Below are 14,831 nucleotides of genomic sequence, written 5' to 3'. Positions count from 1 at the left end.
TTACCTGACTTCCTATGTGGATTTGGACTAAGCTTCTAGCCCCAGCAGCAGCATTAAACCTGTAAGCGCCAGCTTTTGGCACATCCTACTGGACTTTTTTAGAAATGGAGGCCCTAACCAGCCCCCACCCAGTACTAATCTGCACCCAAGTTCCTATAAAGCCCCGGATAGAGATGCCTCTTTGGTGAAATAGAAATGGAACCTTCAGGAGAGGGCCAACTCTGTGTCAAAGGCCTTTCCAAGTTTCAGGAGAATGTGGCTTCCCGCATACTCGCCTCTCTCCAGGGAGCCTGCAGAAGTGAGAGCAGTGCTCCCTGCTTCCTCCTCTCTGGCTACTCGGGAAGCCTGGGCCCAACTGCCTGAGACAGACAGGGAGTCAGGCTCCTCACCCATGGCCACACCGCTACTCCACGGTGCAGCATACTGGTGGGCCGGGCATCCCGCTGCCTCAGGCACTCTGCTGGTGGAACAGGGCACTTCCCACTCAGCTTTCAGCAACACTGCAGACTCCCTTACTAAGCCCTCCATACTCAGCCAAGCACGGATGCCTGAGAGTACCGACCCTTCTCACCAACTCAAAAAATGGGCTACATAGCCTCTCACAATTGGGGAATTCATGCTTTAACAACTTGGGCTCATGCTGGGGGACTCCGTCTCTGGCAGCCAAGGTTACGATAGATAAGTGCATTCTCTGCTCCCAAACCAGACAGTGGAGGCTATCCAGATGGGGACGTATTCTTGGGGAGGTCAACCACGCTCTCGGCCAGAATGATTTCATCGGCCATCTGCCCCCTTCACTGGGGCTTCCAGATATAGCATCAGGATTATCGATACTTACAGATACTTACATGGGACCCCTCTTGGGGACTGCTTCGTGGGAATTCCTCTTCAAAACAGGTCATCTCTTTCCTTACTCAATTTATTTTTGTTCCCTTTAGATAGACAGACGTTGACTCTGACCAGGACACCACTTTACCTCTGAGGAGACTCAACAGTGGGCTCTCCAAGCTCATATTCTTTGGAACTTCCATCCAGGTATAGGTTCCCAGGTGGCTGGCCTCATTGAGAGTCCGAACGATTGTTTTAAAGACAGTCCTTAAGTCATTTTCAGGCAAGTGGTCCTGAAATGGATGGACCCTTGCCCCAGGCATTTCTAGCTGATAAGTATCACTATCGATAGGCTGAGACCAGCACAAAACACAGCTATTATTGCAAATAAAATTTTATTGGAACACAGCCACATCCACCACTTCTCTCCTTCTCCACTGTTACAATCCAGATCCTACCTCTACCATCTCTTGACTAAATTACTGCGAAGATTCTCAGTGCCTTATCAGCCTTCTGGCTCCCCTCCAACCCATTCTGCACACTGAGTCCCATGAATCCTGCCTCCTCCCCAAACACAGATCTGATCATATAACTCTTCCTTTCAACTGCTTTAATTAATTACTCCCCACTTTCTACTACTCCTTGAATAAACACAAAAACCTGCCTGAGGTCCTCAGGTCCCAGCGTGGCCTGGCTCGAGTTTGCTTCTAGCACACCGGCCTTCATCCTGCCCTCTCTTCTCCCACTTGCCCCCCAGCTCTCGGCTCACACTTCCTCAGGGGGCCTCCTGACGCTCCACACAGGCCAGCCTCCTCCACTATGCTCTCCTGGAACGGCACGCCTCCCCTTCACAGCGCTATCTTAGTTTGGAATTACACATTCATCTAGGTGGTTATTTGATTAATGCCTGGGTTTTCGCAATAGACTCCAGGCACCGTGGGAGCAGAACCACATCTGGCTTAGCTCATCTGGTGTCCTCCCCACTTAGCAAATACTTTTTTGGGGGCAGGTTATTTAGAACCATGGAATTTAAGAGCAAAGGGGTATTAGAAATCATTTGTTTTCTGTCATTTTCTGAAGAAACAGAGGCCTAAAGAGGGAGGTCAGGGGGTTTTCATTTACACATGGTTACACAGTTAGTTGATGGCAGAGCTGGGATGTAAATTCTTGCCTCTTTCTAGCTCAACCTGGGAACTATTTGCTTTTTTGTTTTCTCAATATAAATGCTCTGGTAGTATTCTCACCCTCTCTTGCTTTTTGAAAAAGCATAAAAATAAAAGTTGTCTGGGTGTAAACTGCTTTTTGTGCTGTCCAATCACAAAACATCAAAGCATTGGTGGCGGTCAAAATGGCATGCTCTGGAGAATGGGGGAGTGGGGGCCATATTAAGGACATGCTCTCACCCTCACCCCCCACTTGCAGCAGTGAGGGGGTGCCTAGGGGGAGCTTGGAGGCAAACTCCTCTTCCTTCTCCTGCCTATCAGCCCAGCCACCTGGCCACAATCAGTAAGGGGAAGAGTAACAAGGCCCACGGTGACATGCACTTACTCCCTGGAAGCTGTGAACCCGTCAGAGAAAACTGCAAACACCGTTTTCCCCGGTGGCATCAGGCAGTCATTGTCTGCACCTTCAGACCACAGTCGGATGATCAATAGCCGTCTGCACTGTTTCTCCAGAGGCTTCCTAGTCCCAGGTTCTTTTGCACTGAATAAAGCACGGGAGCCCTCTGGTGGTAATTTACAGAAAAATCTCTTGAGAGGGAGAGGTTTGCTGAGTTTGGGTGAGAATTCAGTTCTTTGTATGTCTCTTGCCTTCACAAGCCATTTCCAAAATCAGCCATTAACAGTCAACCAGGGCCATTATAATTCATTGACCAACAAGGCCTCAATGCTCTGTGGCCAGGCTTACAATCTTCCAGCCCGTTGCTAAACAGCTGTGACTGGTAATGTGCGCTGAGGATGTGGCCTGTGAATCTGGCCCACAGTGTGAAGTAGATGCTCTCGGTGCTAGAAATACTAAGGTCTACACAGCATTTTACCGTTGACTTATATACAGTAGTCCTTATCTGCAATTTTGCTTTTTGCAGTTTCAGTTACCCATGGTCAACAGCAGTCCAAAAATATTAAATGGAGAATTCCAGAAATAAATAATTCATAAGTTTTAAACAGTAAGCCACCTGGAGCCATCCTGCTCTGTCCAGCATGAGATATGAATCATCCCTTTGTCCAGCTTCTCTACGCTGCAGATGCTCTCCACCCATTAGTCCCTTAGCAGTCATCTTGGTTATCAGATCGACAGTCTGATATCAGTGTTCATGTTCAAGTGATCTTTATTTTACTTAATAATGGTCCCAAAGCCATGCACATAACTTGTATTACAGTATATTGCTATAACTGTCCTATTTTATCATTAGTTATTGTTGTTAATTTCTTACTGTGCCTAATTTATAAATTAAACTTTATCATAGATATGTATGTATGTATACGGGAAAACACAGTATATATATAGGGTTTGGTACTATCCAAGGTTTGCGGCATCCCCTGGGATTCTTGGAACATATCCTGCTTGGATAAGTGGGGGACTACTGTAACGTGTTGTCATTCAAATAACCGTTAGAGAGCCGACGCTCTGTGACAGCAGGAGGTTCTTGTGGGTGGAAAGCTGGGACCAGGGAACAGGTGAATAAGGGCAGGTGGTAGAAGAGCAGAACCAACCAGACGCTGGCAGTTTACAGAGCTACACAGGTTTGAGACGATGAGAAGAGTAGGGCTGGGGAGAAGCAAGGGGATAATATACCCGTAATATCTGTAAATGCCCAAACTGTCTCATTAAGAAGGAGAGGTGAAGGAATTCCAGTTGTCTGTAGCTGGGAGGGTGGCTATCTAGACAAGGGGAAGCCAGGCCGACGGGCACCAGGGAACCAGGCCTGTGGGAAGCAGGCTCCAGGAAAGGAAACAGCACTTGATTTGTCAGACTTTCTCAAACACTGGTAATATCGACTCCTGCTTTTCATTAACATTTTTTGATAGGTCTTATTTTATTACCTCTGTTTCATAACGTGTTCAGTTTTGTGTTTAATTTTCTCTGCAAATAAAAATTTGCCCTATTTTAAAACATTAGGAAATATATGTTTGAAAAAGTTAAAAATCACAAAGAAATCATGACTATTTAATAGTTACTTTTTGATGGAAATCCAGTCATATCTGTCTATACTGTTACATTACCATTGGACATTCACACTTCACTAGGAACATGAAATATTACAAAAGAGAGGGACTTTTAAAACCACATTTAATTTTTAATACAAAATATGTTGCACTATTACAGAAGTGGCCCTTTCATGCACAGATAAATTCAGCATCTACTGTATGGAAGAGTAAAACCTGTATTTTTATTGTTTCCCCCAAACACTGGCAACTTTAAAGTAACTTTTATCTTTGTGCTCTCTGATACCAAGGCAAGCCTGTTTTGTCTTTTTGTATTTCCATTAGAAAGACTGATCTGTGAAAAGCAGATATGGAGACAGGAAAGTATTCAGGGCCATCTTTACCTGGGATTGCTTCACAATGTGCTTTACCTTCACGTACCAAAGATGCCACATGACTAGGCTTACTGAGCCCCAGGCAAAGCTCTGAAGAATTCATCTAGAAACTTGCTCTCAATATGTAGAACAGTTCACTATTTCAGTTTCACAGCAAAAAAGAAGAATAAAAACCCAAAGTTATTTAAATGCTTTCCAATTCCATGCACTGTATTAATTAGCTAACTTCTTTTTTAAAAAAAATCTTGAATTTTGATTTTATCCAAGATAGGAATGGAGGACATATCATACTTGAAGTTGAATGCTTTAGACTATGGTTTCAGGCCCCAGGGCATTTACTCTTCTGTATACTTTGTGGAAGTTGGAGAAGCAGCAGCTAACTTCTTATACAGTACAACATAAACATTGTTTGCATGTTTATTTGTATGTGACACCTATAAGCATATAGCATCTACATTTTCAGTGTATTTACAAATTCAACAAAATATCTACATATAAAAAGCTTTACTTAAAATTAAACTTGATGCAAGTTATGAGAAACCAATTTATTGGCAAATGAAACTGAGCATTCCTTCAACCATAGGTTGTTATAGAATTTCATATTTGGAGTTAAACCATTTGTAGGTATTGTTTACGAATATGGTAGAATATATATGGGTTGTTGTTTTTTTTGAAAGTGCAGATGTAATCAATTTGACTCTTGGCCTTGTTAGCACTTACCTGATTTTTTAGATTCTGAAATGTGTCCATAGCAATTTACATACAGATCTTTTAATGCTGCAGAGAGTTTCAAAAGCTGCCACATAAGTAAAGACTTAAAGAATAATATATTCCTGGGGGCATGCTGTTGTATGCTTTTAGTTTTGGAATAACTGGTTTTATAAAAAATTTACTACCAAGTTGACATCTTTCTTACTGAATGGGACTTCTTTTAGGAGAAACTATAAAAGACCCCCCTCAAAAAAAATCATCATGTGCTCCAGTTGGTGATAAAAGTTTTTCTTTTTCTACATGTGGGGAAAATGCTCCTTAAAGTAAGAGAGCTTATTAATTTTATTTTCACATTTCCTTCCCCCCCCCCCCCCCGCCAGCATTGCAGTTTTCACGATCTCTGCTTTTTAAAAGTTACTTTTAGACAATGACAGTAATCTAGGACTCTGAGTCAACTGTAGTTTCCATACAGAAGGCAGTATGTTATGGAATGCTTCTTGTCTGAAGGCACTGCATGTGTCTTGCCCTGTGCTTTCTGGAATATGGTTTGAAATTTAATTGGAGTGAATTGTTTTTGATTCTTTCAGTATGGCACAAATGCCAAAATGCACTGCGATACACATTGTTTATGCCTAAAAACAACTAAACATAGAGATGATGTAAAAAGTAGAACACTGTACTGCTGTAACACCTGGAAGATTAAGAAGGCTACGAGGTAACAGGAGCAAAGAGCAGGTAACAGAGTCTCAATTAGCATCAGCAAATGCAACTGTCATGATTAACTCATTTAGCAAGTATATACTGTACATACTGTTCCCAATAGTCTCCCAAAAAGACTAACAGCTAGACATAGAGTCACCAATTTCACAACAATGTCCACAAAGACATTGAAGTTCTAGATAATACTACATTAACACTCTTGACAATGAAAACGGAATTCATATTTAGGGGTTCAGCTGAGGAAAGTATAAACAAAGAATCAAACCATGTTTTAATAACACACACAGGTATGTCCTTTAACTGTGCAGCATTTTTCATGCATCATATTGAACCGTATCCTGAAGAGGAAATAACACGATCTGTTGATGATGTATTATTTTTATCAGTTCTGAGAAAATCAAGAATACCTATTTTGAATGAAAAAGTATGCACTTTGCACTGCAGTTCACATTAATATATCATTTGACTGAGTTATGTTCTTGCTCTAACTGTTCTCATAATATTAACATATAGTAGAATATATACTTTCTGCCTTTATGTTCACACTATGAGAAAGCTGACAGACAAGTGCTTAAGATAAACATTCTAGAGGAATGGGATATTGGCAAAGAGCTTACAAATTAAACAAAGGAATTCATGGCGTTGACAGGAGAAGGTGCCTCCGAGCTTTCGTTGCCTTCGGCTGGTTCTTTCTCTTTCTTACCACTGTATTGTCCAATAAAGGAGCCATCCTCATTGAACTGGCCATTCACGCCCTCTCCATAGTCAACAAGGCTATCATCACTATCTTCTTTTTTCACAGTCCTGTCTGAAGGTGTTCGGCTTCCTTTTTTCAGAGGCTTGTGGTCTTCTGCATCACTGGGGGGAAAAAAGAAATTTTCATCAAGACTGGCATTTTGGTAAAATGTTTTCTTGTTAAAGATCCTGCATGCCAATCATGGAAAACATATGGAGTCCTGAGCTTCTCTAGCCAAATATAATTATCAGGTTGACTCCAATGACTGGGACATGGCTGGAATGAAAATCAGTTTTAATCATGAAGGCTTCAGTAGGTGTACGACTTCTTATTGTGCATGTCAATATCAATGTCAGATTCAGGCTCCTGATTTGGAAACAATGCAGAAATAATCACAAGCATTAAAAAAGGAAGAATTGAAAAAAGATGAAAATCGCCACTATTTTGAGTTCAAAGGGGGGTAAAGATTATGGCAAGAAGAGAAGCTAGTATGTTGAACAGTATAATATCTCTGACTCCTTGGATATGAATGGAGAATGACTTGGGGCAAGTGTCAAATACAGATTTCTTTCTGAGCAAGAAGAAGGAAAACCCTGCGTATCTTATAATTTTGTTATTGCGTGCAGGCCAGACTTGTAAGCTTTAACTTTACCTTTCGAGAGACCTACAAATTCCATTAAAAGATGCAGAAGAAACTAATGAAAATAGTGTAAGAAAAAAAGCAAAATCCTTATACTGATAGTATATAGTATTTTTTTCCATAAGAATTTGTTAACAGGTAAAGATTTATTATTTTTGAAAGAGGGGCAATTTAACTTCAGAGAACTACATTTGTACCACTAATGGTACGTATTCTAGAGTGTGAGTGATTCCCAAATGGAAAAGCAAGCATTTCCTATACTCCTCTTTACCCCACGCCTCCTCTCCCCAGGGTGCTATGCAGCCTGTCCATGCAGATGGGAATGTAAGGAGTGTAACTTAATAAATCTTTATAAGACTCATTTTTTCCTTATTTCTCTGTTGAAGCCCTGGAATTGGAGGAGCAATCATTATGTTTTAAAACACCCACTCAGCCCGGCCGGGTGTGGCTCAGCGGTTGAGCATCGACCTGGGATCCAGGCCATCAGGGTTCGATTCCTGGTCAGGGCACATGCCCGGGTTGGGGGCTGCAGCCGATCAATGACTCTCTCGTCATTGGTGTTTCTGTCTCTCTCTCTCCCTCTCCTTTCCTCTCTCTGAAATCAATGAAGATATATTTTAAAAAAATAATAATAATAAAAAAAATTAAAAAAAATAAAACATCCACTCATATGGTCTTGACTTACTCCTTAACTGGTAACATTTGGCTTAAAAATAAAACACAAAAAGAAAAAAGGCAACAATAATATATTTTTTTCTTTCAAAGAACAAAAATATAGGCAAAGCAAAAACAATATTAGTAAAAAATAAAAAGGCTAAATGTGAAAAAAGAGGTTGCATTAGCTGTATTTCACCTACGAGGGCTTTATTGTTCCCTTTGCTTCTGAACATCACATTTTTCTAGCTGAGATACAAATATTTCAAGATGCACAAATATTCTGGCTCTTTTGCCAGTAATTCCTACTAGTGTTTTCAGTTTTTCTCCAAAAAGAAAATCTTAAGACTGGAAAATAATAGTAGCTTAATAAGACATTCGCATATGCAATTGAAAACTACCTGTTTTAACAAAACACGAGTTTTTATCACAAATTGAATAAATGATGTTATCACCCCTACTAATAAACAACTAGGGAAGTATCGCATAACCTTGGGGTGGCCTGTGTTTGAGCACTTTAGGGGCCATATCATCCATTCTCCAGCCCACTGCAAGAATAACTTGCACATCCTTAATCATTAACATCTAGGCTTTGCTTGAATACTTCTTATGAAACAGTGCTCACGACTTGGTGAGACACTAAATTTTGCTGAAGACTTCAATAATGAGCAGAATTCTGTCACCTGGATTCCAACTATTCATCTTATTCTGCTTTGTAGAACTAGTGTTCCAAGAAATATACCGGGAATTCTAGTGTATGGCATTTCTTTGACTCATCCATGCATCCACCCATTATCTAATAAATGTTTACTGAGTGCCTATTCTAGGACAGGTAATGTTCTAGTCACTGAGGATACAGAAGCAAACAAAATAAACTGAAACTGTGACCTCACTAAGCTACTTCTGGTAGGGAAAATAAGACATAAACAACCAACATAGTAAAAAATTAGTTGTATAGTACATTAGAAAGTAATTAGTGCCATGGAAAACACAGAGCTGAGTAAAGAGGCTGGCAGGTGTCAGGGGAGGGTGTGAAAGGTTGACATTTAAATAGGCTGTCCAGGGAAGGCCTCATTAAGATGTGACATCTGATCAACTTAAAAGAGCTGAATTACTCAGGTGGATAGCTGGAAGCAGAGCGTTTCCAGCAGGAGTAACAAGCAGTATAAATGCCCTGAGGTGGAGGCAAGCCTGGAGAGAGGAGCTTGTGTGGTTGGAACTGAATGGGGGGGGAGGGAGATGGAGGGATGAGGGGATGATTTAAAGTAAAAGGGAGGAGACAGGGCCAGACTAGATCGAGGCCTTCCTTGTAGGACATTGTAAGGATTCTGTCTAACTCCAGGTAAGATGGGAAGCTATTGGAGGGTTTCTAATAGATGAGTGACATGATCTTACATTTTTAAAAGATTACTGTCATCAGTGTTGAGAATAGCCTACCCTAGAAGGCAGGGGTTGGTGAACAGCAAAATTGGGCCAGGCCCATTTATTACGTATTGTCTGTGACAGCTTCTGCACTACAATAGCAGTGTAGAGCCGCAGCAGGGACAGTGTGACCTATAAAGTCAAATATTTGTTATCAGGCCCTCTACAGGAAAAGTTTGCTGTCCCCTACTCTAGGAGATCAGGGGTCCCTTGCAATAATCCAAGAGTGAGATGACTGTGACTTGGGCCAGAGTGGAACACTGGGGGTGGTACAAAATGGTCAGATTATGAACATATTTTGAATGTAGAACAAACAGGGTTTTCTGATGACTTAGATACAGAATAATAGAGAAAAAAAATAACACCAAGATTTTTGGTTTGAGAAACAGGAAGGATGGAACTACCCTTGCTGGAGGTGTTTGGGGTAGATCAGTAGTTCACTTTTGGACATATTAAAGTTTGACGTGTAGGAAGAACTGCTCCTTTAATCATTTTGAGTCTAGTATAACACTGATACTCAAAACAAACAAGAACACATTGAGGAAGTAAAATTACAGACTAATCTCATTTATGAACATAAATGAGAAATTCCCAAAGAAATCATGAGCAAATAGAATTTACCAACCTACTGAAAAGATATCAGAATCAGGTTTGGTCTATTTCAGGAATGCAAGTCTGGTTTAGCATTAATACACCAATTCATATAATTCAACATTTTAGCAGAAGAACAATATCTTATGATCATCTCAGTAGATTTAGAAAATGGTATAACATAAAATTCAACACCTATTCACAAAAAAACTTTAATACACTAGGAAAAGAAAGGATGTTCATTAACCTGATTAAAGGTATCCACAAGAAACCTGGAGTAAATGTCACCCTTGATGGTGAATGTTGAAAGCTTTATGTCTGACATCAGAAATAACAGAAGGGATGCCTGCTATCATCAGTTCTAATCACAAAAAGTAATGTGATGAGAAAAAGAAAGAGAAGGCATATGTATTAGGAAGAAAGGAAACTGTCATTAGTCATAAATGATATGATTATGTGTGTAAAAAATCCAAAGGAATCTATAGGTCAACCTTAGAATTGAAGTCAATTTTATTTATGTACTTGAAAACAATTGGAAAATGAAATTTAAAAATGATTCCATTTATGGTATCTTAAAATTATGAAGTATATAAGATCAAATCCAACAAAAATATGTGTAAGTGGGGATGGGAATAGTTAACTGATTTAGCTGGTAATTTATGTTTTATGTCAAAATAAACATGGCCATATTATGGAGTAAAATTAAAGTTTTTCATAAACTATAATTATGAAAACATGAAAAGTAAAAAAATATATGTGTATGACCTCTATGAAGAACATGAAACTTTTACTCAGAGTTATTAAAGAAGAGCTAAACAAATGGAAGAATATACCATAACCATGGACAGGAAGACTCAAACATGTAATAGGTTAACCTTCTCCATATTGCTCTTTAGATTTAATTTAGGTCCAATAAAACTGTCCATCCATACTGTCCCAAAGGGTACGAGATTCTTCTTCTTTACAGCTGCATAGTATTCCATGGAGTAAATGTCCCACAGCTTTTCTATCCACTCATCTACTGATGGGCACTTGGGCTGTTTCCAGATCTTGGCTATTGTAAACTGTGCTGCTATGAACATAGGGGTACATATATTCCTTCTGATGAATGTTTCAGATTCTTAGGATACATTCCTAGGAGTGGAATCACTGGGTCAAAAGGCAGCTCCATTTCTAAGTTTTTGAGGAACCGCCATACTGTTTTCCATAGTGGTTGTACTAGTCTGCATTCCCACCAGCAGTGTACCAGGGTTTCCCTTTCTCCACACCCTCCCCAGCACATGTCCTTTGTTGATTTGTTGATGGTAGCCATTCTGATAGGTGTGAAGTGATACCTCATTGTGGTTTTAATTTGCATCTCTCTGATGATTAGTGATGTTGAGCATTTTCTCCTGTGTCTCTTGGCCATCTGTATGTCCTCTTTGGAGAAGTGTCTATTCAAGTCCTTTGCCCATTTCTTAATTGGGTTGTTTGTCTTTCTCTTGCTGAGTGCTATGAGTTCTTTGTACACTTTGGAAATTAGCCCCTTATCAGATACATTCTTGGCAAATATGTTTTCCCAGACTGTGGGGCTCCTTTGTATTTTGAGGCTGTTTTCTTTTGCTGTGCAGAAGCTTTTTAGTTTGATGTAGTCCCATATGTTTATTTTTTCTTTTGTGTCTCTTGCCCTAGGAGATGTATCAGTGAAAAGTCCACTATGTGGGATGTCTGTGACTTTACTGCCTATGTACTTACATTTTTCAACTCAAAGATGAATTTTGTAATGAAATAGTAAATAAACTGCTTTTGACATTGTACCAAGGAAAGTTGCTTGATCAAGCTTAAGTATGAAACTTAACTTTGAAACTTAAGTATGATAAATTTCTATCATTCTCAAATGATAAAAATTTAAAAATTATAGATGATTTAAAAGTCATATGCTTATTTAGCTACATTGTATTCAAAGTTTAAAAGACCACATCCACATTTTTATGAGAACTTTTAAGGACAGGAGGGGTTAGATGTTAATTCTGAGCCTAGAATATCAAAGATTAAACAAATTTCAAAATAAATAATAAAATAAGAATAAAATAGTAATATATAGCCACAAAATATACTTTTGATGCTTTTATCCATGAATAAAGATGGTTGTGCAATATCAAAACTCAGTTCCTGTATTACTTCCCCTGGGAGACCTCTTTCACCATCCTCCTTCTTTGCTACCCACATGGCTTTGGCTTTCTGCTCTTGCTCCCTTGGCACTGCAGTTTGTATCTTTTTCACAGAACTTCTCACACTATGCTCAGGTTGTTCTTTTATTTCCTGCATCCCTCACTAGGCTATAAATCAGTGAAATAACATTTGATTGACTTTGATATTTCCACAGCCTGGCATATAGTAGATACTCAATAAATATGGGTTGAACAAATTCATTGTAAAATAACAATAGAAGAGACATTAAACATTTTAGAAAATTTTCAGAATTCTAACATGAAAAACCTTTTTCATTCCATCTTAATTAATTTTAGAATATCAGATAGAGCACTGGAATATGTTCTTTCCATTCTCTCAACCTAAGAATATATTTTAGGAAGCTGACATTTTTTTTCCAAAAGTACTTCAGGGTTGTGTACACAGACTGTACCTTTGGTCTGATTTTCCTGTGGCCACCACCCTACCACAGCCAAACCACGCTGCAGTTTGACATTCATGACCCAAACATTCTTTCTACACACCCTCTCTAAAAGCCAGTCATTATTTATACTGCTCACACACTGGTTTGCGTTTGTGAGCAGAACAAATCTAAAGTAATATAACAAATGTGACATATCTTCCTATCATTCAAGCATGGGTTAGCATGTTTGCAACAGGGCTGTGTTCACATGAATGACAAAATTCCCATGCAAAGAGCCTCCATTTATGCTGTGAGTTCAAGTACCATGGCCATACGGTTTATGACCTAGATTCATTCTGGTTTTTAGTAGAATGAATCTAAAGAATAAAAAAAATACACTGCTGCTTGCATTGTTTCTTTGATTTTTCCATATGCTAATAAGGATGCACCCCCTACTGTCTGTATAATTAAAACAAACAAAGAAAGAAAGCTGCAGGCTTCCAGCATAGGGTAACTGCTTGGGGGTGGGTGTTGGAGTGAGGATACAGGGTTAGAGAATATGAAAAAAAAATTAAGTTTGGTCATTGAAGTTCCATCCTCTTTTCATTATGAAGTATCTTCTGGCTCAGAGCCAAACATGTAGAAACTGTTTCATCCTCAATGTGGAGAATGAGAAGATTAAAACAGAATTCAATTTACACTTAGGCAACAGCCTTAATTGTATGTGACCAGCATGTTAACTTATTTCCATAGTGAAAAAGAATAAGAATCAATAAATAATACAATGTTAAAGACAAAGAGAGAATCTTAAAATCAGCAAGAGAAAAGCAATTAGTTACCTACAAGGGAGCACCCATATGACTGTCAGCAGATTTCTCAACAGAAACACTTCAGGCCAGAAGGGAGTGGCATGAAGTTTTCAAAGAAATGAGAAGCAAGAACCTGAACCAAGATTGCTTTATCCAGCAAGGCTATCATTTAAAATTGAAGGTGAAATAAAGAGCTTCCCAGACAAAAGAAGGCTAAAGGAGTTCAGTACCACCAAACCAGCATTATAAGAAATGCGAAAATGACTGCTTTAAGTAGAAGAAATATATAGAGAAATATATAGAGAAAGGAAAAATGGCATTAAATAAGTATATATCAATAGTAACTTTAAATGTAAACAGGTTAAATGCTACAATCAAAAGACATAGGGTAGCTGAATGAATAAGAAAACATGACAGATATATATGCTGTCTATAAGAGATCACCTCAGAACAAGAGATTCACACAGCTGAAAGTGAAGGGATGAAAAACATATTTCATGCAAATGGAAACAAAAAATAGCTGGGATAACAATACTTATTTCTGACAAAACAGACTTCAAAATAAAGACCATAACAAGAGACAAAGAAAGTCACTACATAATACTAAAGGGATTGATCCAACAGAAGGATATAACCCTTATAAACACATGGGAGCATTTAAATATATAAAAAAAAAATTGTTGGTGGACTTTAAGGGTGAGATCAACAGCAATACAGTCATAGTAGGAGACTTGAACACCCTACTGCCATCACTGGATAGATCATCCAGACAATATTATCAAAGATAGACCACATGTTAGGACACAAAACAAGTCTTTACAAGTTCAAGAAGGTTGCAATCATATCAAGCATCTTCTTGGATCACAAAGGCATGAACCTAGAAATCAATCACTATAAAAAACCCCCAAAATATTCAAACACGTGGAGGCTAAATGGCATGTTATTAAACAATGAATGGGTTACTAATGAGCTCAAGGTAGAAATCCAAATCTTCCTGGAAACAAATGAAAATGAACAGACAACAACCCAAAATCTGTGGGACACAGTGAAAGCAGTCCCAAGAGGGAAGCTCATAGCAGTACAGACATACCTCAAGAAACAAGAAAAAGCTCTAATAAACTATCTAACACTACAGCTAAAAGAATTAGAAAGAGAACAGCAAGAAAAGCCCAGAGGAAGTAGAAGGAAGGAGAAAAAAAAAAAGCTCAGATCAGAAATTAATGACATAGAGACTTAAAAATCAATACAAAAGATCAATGAAACCAAGAGCTTGTTCTTTGAAAAGATAAATAAGATTGATGAACCTTATGCCAGATTCACCAAGAAACAAAGAGAGAGGACCCAAATAAATAGAATCAGAAATAAAAGAGGCAATATAACAACTGACACCACAGAAATACAAAGAATCATAATAAAATACTATGGGCAGCTATATGTCAACAAACTGGACAACCTGGGTGAAGTGGACAAATTACTAGAAACATACAATCTTCCTAAACTCAATCAGGAAGAATCGGAAAACTTGAATAGGCAGAAAACTACTGATGAAACAGAAGCAGTAATCAAAAAACTTCCAGCAAACAAAA

At 38.8% G+C, this 14,831-nt stretch overlaps 1 protein-coding gene across 5 annotated transcripts in view; it reads right to left on the bottom strand.

Annotated features, from left to right (window-relative positions):
- Nucleotides 1-3,855: 3,855 nt before the first annotated feature.
- NRCAM (neuronal cell adhesion molecule) overlaps nt 3,856-14,831 on the bottom strand; it is a 323,274-nt gene continuing 312,298 nt past the window's right edge. For all 5 annotated transcript variants that reach the window (XM_081146728.1, XM_081146725.1, XM_081146729.1 and 2 more), the window contains one exon: nt 3,856-6,658. In XM_081146728.1, coding sequence (XP_081002854.1) covers nt 6,421-6,658 — 238 coding nt within the window. In that variant the 3' untranslated portion in view covers nt 3,856-6,420. The remainder of the gene's footprint in view (nt 6,659-14,831) is intronic.

The sequence above is a fragment of the Miniopterus schreibersii genome (assembly GCF_964146895.1).
Source record: "Miniopterus schreibersii genome assembly, chromosome: 9".
Taxonomy (NCBI): Eukaryota; Metazoa; Chordata; class Mammalia; order Chiroptera; family Miniopteridae; genus Miniopterus; species Miniopterus schreibersii.
The sequence above is the reverse complement of the archived record's forward strand: the minus strand, read 5'-3'. Positions and strand labels throughout refer to the sequence as shown.